This window comes from Mirounga leonina, unplaced genomic scaffold (genome assembly GCF_011800145.1).
Source record: "Mirounga leonina isolate KUSES-001 unplaced genomic scaffold, KU_Mleo_1.0 Mir_94, whole genome shotgun sequence".
Taxonomy (NCBI): domain Eukaryota; kingdom Metazoa; phylum Chordata; class Mammalia; order Carnivora; family Phocidae; genus Mirounga; species Mirounga leonina.
Genome location: NW_023270855.1, coordinates 47,837,053 through 47,849,037, shown reverse-complemented (window position 1 = coordinate 47,849,037; position 11,985 = coordinate 47,837,053). Strand labels below are relative to the sequence as shown.

General features: G+C 51.8%; 1 protein-coding gene across 1 annotated transcript in view; it reads left to right on the top strand.

Annotated features, from left to right (window-relative positions):
* The first annotated feature begins 7,700 nt into the window (after window positions 1-7,700).
* Window positions 7,701-11,985, top strand: part of LOC118005247 (cytochrome P450 4F3-like) — a 24,246-nt gene continuing 19,961 nt past the window's right edge. Inside the window, 1 exon segment of the mRNA XM_034997082.1 lies at window positions 7,701-7,898. Coding sequence (XP_034852973.1) covers window positions 7,701-7,898 — 198 coding nt within the window.

Sequence of the window (11,985 nt, the reverse complement as noted above, 5' to 3'; positions counted from 1 at the left end):
AAGTCACTCCTCCAATCCCCACAAGCCTATTACTATGCCATTTTTTACGAAGAAGGAACCTGAGGCTCAGACAGGGCAAGTCACTTGCCCAAGGTCACACAGCTGGAGAGTGGCAAAGATGAGCTTTGACCATGGGCCATCTGACCCTGGCACTTGCTCCCCCCGAGAGCTTCCTCCTTGCTAAGGACCAAGGGAATGAATTGCGGGGGGGTGGCATTCACAACCAGTAAAGTCCCTGATATGTGCACCAGAGACACCCAAGGCTCCTGGCTGGTGCTCATGTCCTCGTTCTCTTATAAAATAATGGAAATATTGGCAAACACATTCCTGGTACTGACTGTAAGCCAGGGTGGGTTGTTATAAGTACTTTATTCATTTAAATCCTCTCTTTCCAAATATTACATTGGCTTGAGGTAAAAAAAAAAATGCAAGTGTAGAAATGGAATCACGCTTTTGTTTATGCAAGTATAGACATTTAAAAAGGAAATTTTCCCATGGTGGCTTCTGCTCTCTACCCCCAGCCCAGCAGTTTGGTGTGATTTTTTTTTTCAGTTTGAAAAAAATTGCATATGTGAACATTTTTCAATGTACATACAAACATTTTTGCACACATGACCATTTTTTAAAAGGACTCCCAATGTTAGGAAATGTATTTGTTCTAGTTAGTCGTTATTGTATAACGAACAGCCAGGAAGTTTAGTAGCTTAAACTGGCCAACTTTAGTTTGCTCGCTATGATTTGGGCAGAAAACTGGGGCAGTTCTCTCTACTCAATGAGGTGTCAGCTGGGGCAGCTCTTCTGAGGCTAGAAGATCCACATCCAAGGTGGCTCACTCTCGTAGCTGGCAATTTGGTGCTGGCTGTTGGCTGGGGTCCTTAGTTACTCTCAATGTGGGGCCTCTCCAGGGAGTTGCCTGGGCTTCCTCTTAACATGGCAGCTAAATCCAAGCAGGTGTGTTCCAAGGGGCTAGAAGAAAGTCACAAGGCTTCCTACAACCTAGATTTGCAAGTCCCCGGAGTCATAGAGGACAGCCCGGGGTTCAAGGAGAAAGGAATGATACTTTACCTCTGTATCAGCCAGGGTTCTCCAGGGAAACAGAACTAATAGCATCGAGCTCTATCACCTATTCATTATCTATCATCTATCTATCTATATCTATCTATCTATCATCTATCTATCTATCTATCTGTCTGTCTATCTATCTATCTATCATCTATCTATCTATGTATCATCTATCTATCTATCATCTATCTATCTATCTATCTATCTATCATCTATCTATCTATCTATCTATCTATCATCTCTCATCTATCCATCCATCCATCCATCCATCTACAACTATCATCTATCTATATACTGTGTATTTATCCTAAGATTTGTATGTGATATAAAGATTATATATAAATTTCTATCTTAAGATTTATTTCTTTTAAGATATATATATCTTAAGATAAAAATATACACACATATATGTACATATGAAGATTTATCTTAAGCCATTGGCTCATGCGACTGGGGAGGTGGCCAGTCTGAAATCTGTAGGCCAGCAGGCCAGCAGGCTGAAAACTCAGGCAGGAGTAGATGTTGTGGTCTCAGGGCAGAATTTCTTCTCTGGGAAACCTCAATTTTTGCTCTTAAGACCTTTCAACTGGCTGCATGAGGCCCATTTACATTGACGTGGTGTGATTTACTCCTTTACTTAAAGTCAGCTGATTGTAGGTGTTGACTCCATGTACAAAACACCTCACCGAAACACCTAATAAGTGTTTAAGTAAACAGTGGGTACCGTAGCCTAGTCCATCTGACAGAAAAAACTAATCATCACAACCTCTCAAGGGAAGGGCTCGCAAAGAGTTCACTGCCGCCATCCGTAATCTACTACTTGGGGGCAAATGCTCTCTTTTTAGGACGCTACACTTCCCCAGGGTCCCTTCTCCAAGTCTCCCTTCTGTGGCTTGGGGTGTTGGTGGTGGTCAGGCTAGTTTCTGTGAGCAAGCATCACCCAATAATCAGAGAGGGAGAGAGAAGAGAAGGAAGAGGAGCAGGAGAAGGACTGGGGAAGGAGGAAGAGGAAGGGGAGGGGAAGGAGGAGGTAGGAGGGGGAGGAGGAGGGGCAGGAGAGGGAGGAGGGGGAGGGGCAGGAGAGGAGAAGGAGGGGGAGGGGCAGGAGGGGCAGGAGGGGTAGGAGGGGAGAGGAGGGAGAGGAGAGGGAGGAGGGGGAAGAGGGGAAGGAGGGGGAGGAGAGGAGAAGGAGGGGAAGGGGCAGGAGGGGAAGGAGGGGGAGGGGCAAGAGGGGGAGGAGGGGGAGGGGCAAGAGGGGGAGGAGGGAGGGTATCAATGAGTACAGCGCCTACAAAAATACCCTTGTGGTTGTTCCTAGCTGTTTCGTGCCCTCTGAACTTTTCTTGAGTTTTCCTCTAGGCTTTCTGCCTCCTCAGCCAGTTCATTTGGTCTTCTGTTGCCCTGGCCGGGAATCTGGCAGCTCCGCCACCTGGTCCTGCCCTCAACAGGCCCTCATCAGGAGCCTCTCGGTTTTGACTTCTTGATCATGTGCCACCCTCTGGGCTGAATGTCTGGTCAGATTTCCCCAACAGGGCTGCTTCCCGCTGCTCCCACTGCCCTGATTGCAGGGGCCCCACCAGCCCTGGTTGTCTCAGCACGTTTGAGGACAGAAGCAAGAATGAACATGTGTAAGACAGACATGGGTGCCCCACCCTGGGCTAGATCTTTCCAGTCCTGGCATGACTTCAAGGGGTGGTGTTTATTCACGGCCCACTCCTCCCCATCATTCAGGTTTCTGCTCAAAGGTAGCCCTTCCTGATTGCCCTGTCTGAATATTCCCCCTTGGTCACTTGCTAGCATGTCTCACTGTGTTAATTTCCTTCATTACCACCACCATCTGACTCGGTCTTATTTCCTGTTGGCTTCTCCCATCAGACCTGAGCACCACTCTTCAGAGACCTCATTTGTCTTGTTCATCCCAGGTCCAGGGTCCTAGCACCATGCCTGGTACAGAGTGGGTGCTCAAGTGCAGTTTGTTGTTGAAGAATGAACCACCTGGGAGTATAAGTCCCTCTCTCCATTTTACTGAGGAGGGCATGAAGCTCAGAGAGGGCAAGTGACTTGACTAAGATCACACAGCCAGTGAGGAGCAGGACTGGGATTGGAACTCTGTTGTGCTGAATCCAGAAGTGTTCCTTCCCAACGGCCAAGGAAAGGAAAAGAGGGAGTTCAGCCACCAGGCAGCCTGCATGCTTGCTCTACAGAGACCCCAGTCTGACTCCTGGGAGGTGTGTCTTCATGGTGACACAAAAGAAAAGCTGCTCTTCTGTTTTATGCACCAACTACGTGCCACCCCTCCCCCATCCTGTGCCAAATCCTTTAGTATTTTCGTGATAAAAGTGATAGCAGTTCAGTGAGGGAGAGAGAAAGAATCGGAGACAAGTAGCAAGTTAGAAGGGTAAACACTCCAATTCTACTTTCTCCAATTCCACTAGGATGTGTGGATGCTTCTGGAATTTTTTCAATGCATATGCAAACATGTGCACACACAGAGCCCTATGCACACCTGTAAGTTGTATATATAGATGAAACCATTATTCACATATCACTTAGAGTTGTACTTTCTCCTGTCCTCTCTGCCTGTGTCTGACAGAAGGCTTGCAGTCCTCTGTGAGGTTTTATCAAGCCCATTTTATAGACGTGAAGACTGAGGCTCAGGGTGTGACGGGCCGTACCTGAGGCTGGTGACTCACAGAGTGACTGCCACCTCTGGTCTGACACATGCTTGTCCACTGCCTGGCTCTGGAGAAGGATCAGCCTCTGCCTCTCAGTGTGTGGCCGTCCTCCCTCCAGCACTGGCTAGGGGACATTCCATAAGCCAAATTGTGTGATTTGGCAGCTGGGACATTCCTTGTTGGATGAGAAATGGATGTCCAGCCTCCTCTAACTCAGCAAAGAAGGTCCCAATTGAGGCTTCCTGCCTCCCACACTGGGTCTCTTACTCCCTTTCTGCCTCCTGTCTCCTGATCCAGAGAGTGTGGAGTCCCTGATGGATGGATTTTGTCCTCCCATGGCCACAGAGGCTTTGGGGGTCTGAGTTCTCAGATGTGGTGAAGCAGTCTTCAATACCTGTTTCTGTATTGAATATCGGACCAAATTTTGCCACCTTGGCTGCTTCATTGAAGGACACGTTGGCTGTGATCAGGGTGCAGGTATCGAAGAAATAAGGACACACTCACTTGTGCCCAGGGCTGGGCATATTACCCCATGACTGTGGGGCCCTTTCAACAACAATTCCCACTGACCCTGGCACTTCATTCAGGAGTTCAAGTCCTGCCTCCCCCAGCCAGAATCTGGCTGGCTGGGGGTTGGTTCTTTCCTTGTAACCGGAGACCTGACTGCTGGGGGCAGGAGCAAAGAAACGGGCCTGGCTGGGGATTACCTGCATCAGATTCAGGGAGTAAGGGGTCCAGTCTGAAGAGGGCACCTGGGGGGTGAGGAGGTAAGCCTGCAGGGAACAGGGGCCAGGAGAGGGCGGGGCCCAGACAGAGGAAGCAGAGCTGGGAGACCCTGCATGGAGTTCTGCCCCACCCTGGCTGTGACTCAAAGGCCACCTCCTCCTGGAAGCCCTCATATTGTAATCACTGTCCGATACATTCTTCATCATTTATTCAATCGATCATTGACTGTCTCCCCACTAGATGTGAACCCCTTGACAGCAGGGACAGTGTCCACCATGCTCATTGCTGCATCCCAACCATCTAGAATACTCCCAGCACATGGTAGGTGTTCAATAAACACTCAGCCCTGGCAAGGATAGATTTTTTTTCTCCTCATTTGACAAATAAAAAAACTGAGGGACAGACAGGGTAAGTTTCCTAAGGTATGTTGCAGAGCCTGACTCAGGTCTCTTTTTTCTTTTTTTAAAAACATTTTATTTACTTATTTTAGATATAGAGAGAGAGAGCACGACGGGGGGTGGGAGGGAAGGGCAGAGGGAGAGGGAGAAGCAGGACTCGATCCCAGGACCCTGAGATCATGACCTGAGCCAAAGGCAGATGCCTAACAGACTGAGTCACCCAGGTGCCTGACCCAGGTCACTTAAAGCAGTACGTCTCAAACTTTGATATGCACACGAATCTCTGGCGATCTGGCGAAAACATGAATTCTGATTCACTTGGTATACCAATGATCTATCACTGTTTAACAGCCCCCAAAACTTAGTGGATTAAAGCAATGACCGTTTTATTTTCTCTTGTGACTCTGCACGTCAACTGGGCTCAGGCGGATGGTTCTGCACCATGAGATATCATCTGGGGCTGTGGTTATCTGGAGGCTCAACTGGGCTGGAATGTCCAGATGGCTCCTTCACGGGGCTGGCAGTTGATACGCGTGGTTTGCTGGGAAATCAGCTGGGGCTGTTGATCAGAGCTGCACAAGAGTGAGGCCCTTCCGCAGGGCTTGGGCTTCCTCACAGCATGGCAGCTGGAGATGTGTTCCAAGGGCCTGTGTCAGCCTGGGCTGCCGGCCCTCTCTCGCCCATAACTGGCACGGCACAACCTCTCCTGCACACTATTGGGTACGTAGTCCCAGACCAGTCCCCCTTGCTGGGGACAATGGCAGAAAAAAATTATCGCCACCCCCTTTGTGGGTCTGGGTTAGAGCCTGAGATTCGGCATTTCTTTTTTTTTTTTTTTTAAGATTTTATTTATTTATTTGAGACAGAGAGAATGAGAGACAGAGAGCATGAGAGGGGGGAGGGTCAGAGGGAGAAGCAGACTCCCTGCCGAGCAGGGAGCCTGATGCGGGACTCGATCCCGGGACTCCAGGATCATGACCTGAGCCGAAGGCAGTCGCTTAACCAACTGAGCCACCCAGGCGCCCTGAGATTCGGCATTTCTAAGAAGCTCCTGGGAATGCCAATGCTCATGGGCTGAGGACCCCATTTTGAGAGGTCAGTTCTTAGAGCTCATGGCTATGAAAGTCCCTTTCTTCCCCGAATGTTAATGAGCACCCAGTATGTGCCAGGATTCACCTCTGCTGTCAAGTTGAATGACTTCGCTGTATGGCTCAAGGAGTTAGTGCGCCTCCCTGGACCTTTCTTTCCTCCTCTTTCTTCCTGCTCTTCCTCAGACCCATCTGGCCGCAGAGGAGGAGTATCTAAGGCAGTGTCCCTCAACTTGCTGAGGACTTCAAGCAGCCACCTGCGGCTGGATCAGGCGAGGCTAGAAGGAACGTGTGGGTCCGGGAGAGGAAATGCATTTCCCCAGCATCCTGTCATTGCAGGAAAAATGTCTGTTCCAGTTCTCTTGCTCAGCGGGTCCATCCTTCAAACTCACCCTCATCTTAGAGACTGACATGAGAAGACCTCATGAGGGGCTGAGATCACATCACAGGGAAATTCAGGACAGGATCTGGACAAGATGTGCCCCCTCTCAGGTCCTCATCTGGCATCCCATTTCCCAGATGGCAAGACTGAGCCCACAGGGGGCTGACACAGCCCACAGACACAGCCGGGGTGGGGGGCAGAACTCCATGCAGGGTCTCCCAGCTCTGCTTCCTCTGTCTGGGCCCCACCCTCTCCTGGCCCCTGTTCCCTGCAGGCTTACCTCCTCAGCCCCCAGGTGCCCTCTTCAGACTGGACCCCTTACTCCCTGAATCTGATGCAGATAATCCCCAGCCAGGCCCGTTTCTTTGCTCCTGCCCCCAGCAGTCAGGTCTCAACCGAGTCCCTGGTCTGCTTGGAGGCAGGACTTGAACTCCTGCCAAGGTGTGCAGTCCAGAGGCCAGATGCTTCCTGATTCTCTGCTGAGAAATAGTACAAACCGCCCTCCTGACTCACACATCGAGGGGAAACCCAGAGATGTATTGGGAGGAGGCTGGCCTGATCCTGTTCCCATGGCACCTGAACTCTCAAGTGCAAGTTTTTACCTGCCACAACCCCAGCTTTGAAAGGGCAGGGAGGCTGTTAACTTAGGGGCCTGAAATCATCTTTGCCCATCCCTCTACTAACCCCCCACCCCACGTGGGAGGTGTTGAGTTCTGTGTGACCCTGGACTGGTTTCTTTGTGTATCCCGCTGGCTCCGTTCTCAGGTCTTGGGCGGCTGCCAGCTGGGGAGGTGGCAGACAGACATGCTGCCATTGGCCGACCCAGCCAAGCCCAGCCTCCCCCAGTTCAAAGGTCAGGGGCCGGGGACAAAGACCAGCTGGAGGAGGTGTGTAGAGCTCGTGTGGAAGGTGACCGGCTGGGGCTGGCAGGGCTGAGAGTGTTCCTGTCTGGAGCGGGGGTGGGGGGAGAGCACTGTCTTGTGGCGGGGGGGAGGCAGGAAGCACTGCCCCAGGCAGAAGGGGCTCCAGGAATCGGCTGGCTGGGGGTTGGTTCTTTCCTTGTAACCAGATCTCCTGGCAACCTCCCACTGACTGAGTTTGGGTGTTTTTTCATAAGTTTCTCTCTGTCTTTCTTCTCCCTCCTCCACCTCTGTCTCTCCCTCTTCCTCTTCCTCTGGAATTCCCCGTGTTCACCCACCCCCTCGGAGCCCCCATTTGCCCAGTGCCCCGCACTCACCTTCCCTGCCCCTCCCTGTCCCTGTCCCTCCCATCCTGGGCCCCCCCACCTGTTTGTGAGCAGTGCAGGGAGCTCACTTTCTGCCCCACAGCTGGGTCTCAGGAGCTCCCCCTCTGTCCCCTGTGCCCCAGGATGTCACAGTGGAGCCTGTCCTGGCTGGGCATGGGGCAGCTGGCTGCCTCCCCGTAGCTGCTCCTGTTGCTGGCCGGGGCCACCTGGTTGCTGGCCCGCGTCCTGGCCTGGAGCCACCGCTTGCATGACATCTGCTGCTGCCTCCGGTGTTTCCCGCAGCCCCCAAAACGGAGCTGGTTTGGGGGTCACGTGGGCCTGGTGAGTGTGGGTGGGACATGGTCTGGGGTATCAGTGTGGATGGACTTCCTGAGGGGCCGGGAGTGGGGATCAGGGGTTGGGCTGGAGTCTGGGACGCAGTGAAGGGCTGCATGAGACGGGTCCCCCGGTGCCCCCACAGTCTCCCCAGGGCCACTGTCTAGGGTTCACTCCCTGCCTGGCCCATTTTTGTTGGCCTCAGGCCAGCAGGTGCTCCTGTCTGGGCTTTGGCTTCCCCACAGGAATCAACTATGACTTCTGCCCTCCCCTCCCCCCATGGGGGCACAGCTGGGCTGGAGGAGAGGTGTGGGCTGTCTGTCCATTTCCTCCCCTTCCTCCTTATGTAATCTTGCCTTCCATCCCCAAGGTATATCAATGGGCCCCATTGCTCAACTTGGATAAAAGTTGACCACTTCCCCTTTCAGAAGGAATCACTCTGGCCTTGACCTTAATGGCCAAACATTTCATTTATTGCCCCCATTTGGCCAATCTTCACCTGCTGCAGCCTGGTTCCCACCCCCGTCGTGCTTCCATGAGATGACCAGGACCTCATCCCCACCCAGAAGCAATCTGGCTTTGCTGACTGCTGACTGGTCCTGAACCTCCTTGTTCTCTGGGTTTTAGCATTCTAGCACACCGCCCTCCACTGGGCTCCACTGGGCTCCTCCTTCACCCCACCTCTCCATGTGGGGAGCCCTCAGGGTTCTAACCCTCCTTCCCTCTTCTCTGGCTCCCAAGGCTATCACCTTACCCCAGGATCTGACTCCCTAAGTGGCCACATGGACTTCTTCCACAAGTGAATTACAAGTTCAAGTCCCAGCCTCCCCTCCTCAGGTGGGGTCTCCTAAACACCTCATTCTACCAAGTCAAAATCCAAACTCAGGTTCCCTTCCCAGTCCTGCCCCACCCTCTGTCTTGTCCACCCTTCCTTTGCCCACTTCCCACACTTCGGGGCCCCTGACCCCCCTCTTTTCTCTCCTGCAGTCTGGTCCTTCAGCACGACCAGACGTGCTGCTTCCACAGCCTCTCCTCAACCTGTCCCTTCTCTGCAATCTCCTGCCACTTCTCCTGCCACATCCACTGGTATCTTTCTCCAGGAAGCCCTCTCTCCGACTCCTCAGGCTCCTCATTGCCACTCTTGTCCCCTGTCGTCCTTTCTCTCTTGAGCCCTGGAGACATTTTTCTGAAATTTAGCTTTTGTTTACACCTCTATTTGGCTGAAAACCATTCTATAAGACTGCCCATCATTCTGAACATAGAGACTAAGTGTTGTCAGGCCCACTGCATACCCTAGATACTCCAAGCTCCTGCTTCTTTCCTCAAAGAGCCAAACCCTTTCTACCTCAGGGGCTTTGCTTGTGCTGCTCCTTTGCCAGGAAGGGCTTCCCTTCCTGCAGCCACTGGGTTGATCCCTCCTTTTCATCCCATTTTTTAAGCTCAAGTGTAACTTCTCCAAGCCTCCCTTGACTTCCCCCACTAGACCTGGACCTCTGACTTGGTCCTGCTTAAGTTTAAACAGTTACTTGTCCAAAAATAAATAAATAAATAAATAAATAAATAAACAGTTACTTGTCCAATTATTAGTGGATTATCTCTCTCTCCCACTAGACAATAGCACTGGGGAACGGACATATCTATAATGCCCAGCTCAGGAGCTGCGTAGAGTTGGCCCTTAATAAATGTTTGATGATGTCATGGTGGAAGCCATGTCCTAGGTTTGGGTGAACTTACCATCACTCTCTTAGTCATCCAATGCCAAAGGGATGGGCATCCAGCTCCTCCCCTCCCCTCCTGCAGACCAGCTTATTACAGAACAGGATGTCCCAAGATCATCCTGAAGGTTGCTTAAAATTTTAGGTCTTGGAAATTTCTCATCAAGCCCTGGAAGTAACAGGAATGTTATCAAGTTACTGCAGTTCTACGCACCCCTCTAAGGGCTTGGCTATGGAAACTGGTCTAGGTCCTCTTCTCTCTGCTAGTCCCTCTCGCTGTGTGCGTGACCTCAGCTGAGTCACTCTCCCTGTCTGGGCCAAACTCATCAAGTGTCTCAGGGTCCTTGGGGATCAGGGGGCAGTCAAAAAGGTGAAAACGCCTTCTGTTCACCTGTCTGGAACCCCTGGGAGTTTTTGTCAGGCCAGCATGGGGCATCCTGGAGGGATGGAGAGGGACTGGAGAGGATGCGTCTCCAGGAGCTAACCATGCCCCCATTTCTCCTTTTGGGGCACGTGGCCTTGGTTTCTTCATTTGTAAATGGCATGACTGATGGGAGAGTCCATAGGTGCAGGGGAGATAGGTAGAAAGAGATAGATAGATGATATAGATAGATAGATAGATAGATAGATAGATAGACAGACAGATAGACAGACAGGATGTTCTATGCACAGCCTGGCAGGCAGTAGGGGCTCATAGGTGGGAGCTGCCCTCTTGACTGATGAGCAGAGTTCACATCTGTCCCCTGGGGTCTGCCAGGGCTGGAAGGTCTGCAGACCCTTCACCATGTGAGGAACTGGGGGCTATGTATACTGGCCAAGACATGACAGGGTGTGGGAATGAGCCCCAGTAGAAGTCCTGAGACCACCCTGCTGACCACAAACCTCCCCCATGGGGAGCTCGTTGAGTTTGGAACCACTCCCAGGAGAAGAAAAATCTGACTTCTCGGGGCGCCTGGGTGGCTCAGTCGTTAAGCATCTGCCTTCGGCTCAGGTCAGGATCCCAGGGTCCTGGGATCGAGCCCCACATCGGGCTCCCTGATCGGTGGGGAGCCTGCTTCTCCCTCTCCCACTCCCCTTGCTTGTGTTCCCTCTCTCGCTGTGTCTCTCTCTGTCAAATAAATAAATAAAATCTTTAAAAAAAAAAAAAAAGAAAAATCTGATTTCTCAAGCCAAGGTCGGCCTCTCTGTGGGCAGAGAGCATGTCTTCTCCCTGTGACCTGGGATGTACCCTTGGGACGTGGAGAGGCCTCCAGGACCCTCCTGTCCCCAGAGGGAAGGAGCAGGAGGAAGCAGAGATTCCCTCCATCCATGCAGAATCTGGACACCCTGTGCACTATAGAGGCTGCAGGGGATCTGCCGTGGTTCCTTCTGGGGAGGTCACGGCCCCTTTCTTGCTTGTAGGCCCCCTGCCCCCTGGAGCAGGGCTTAAGGGTCATAACTCAGCTGGTGGCCACCTACCCCCAGGGATTTATGTTCTGCATGGGCTCTCACTATTTTCTGCAATCCTGACATTGCCTGATCTGTCACCATGCCACAGGTACCCACCTGGAATACATGATGGTGGGCCCTGTAGTAGCATCTGGGGGCCGCAAGCCCCTCCTTACCAAGCTTCTGTAGATCCCAAGGCCCTTCCTGCTCTTGGGTGCCCTTGGTCATTTCTTTCTTTCTGCACACTGCTTCAGGATGCTTGGAGAGACTCAGGCCCAGGCTCTGTCCTGGAGGAACCCCAATCTTGGGCATGTAGAACTAGAGACAACCCCAATTCTGTGTGGTCAGAGTGGGTCTGAGGGAGAGATAGGGGCTGGGGGAACCCAGGGGGAAGCAAGGCCTCTGCTGTTAGGGCAGGCTGGAAGACTTCTTGGAGGAGGAGTCGTTTGAAGTGGGTTTGGAATGATGGGTAGGAATTTTTTTTTTTTTTAAGAAAAAAAGATAAAGTATATGCTGTGGAGAGGAAGAGCCCACTCAAAGGCCTGGAGGGGACAGAGTGAGCACCTGGTTTTTGAGCAACAAAGAGTTCAGTGCAGTGAGAGCAATGTTGATGAGAGGCAGGGGAAAAGGTGGAGGGGACAGCAGAGCCAGCAGGGCCAGGGGATTTATTCTGAGGGCTCTGAGGAGTCATGGAGGGTGTGGAGGTGAGGAGGCACAGACTCAGGGAGTAGGAGAGATGGAGAGAGAAATAGGGCTGAAGAAAGAGGGAGATACAGAGAAAAAGTGAGGGAGAGAGAGGCCATACAGAGAGTGTAAAAGAAACATACACATAAACAGATGCAAACACATATCATCTGTCTATCATCAATCCATCCATCTCTCATTTCTCTCCATCTGTCCTTTATCCATCCATCCATCCATCCATCCATCCATCCATCCATCCATCCATC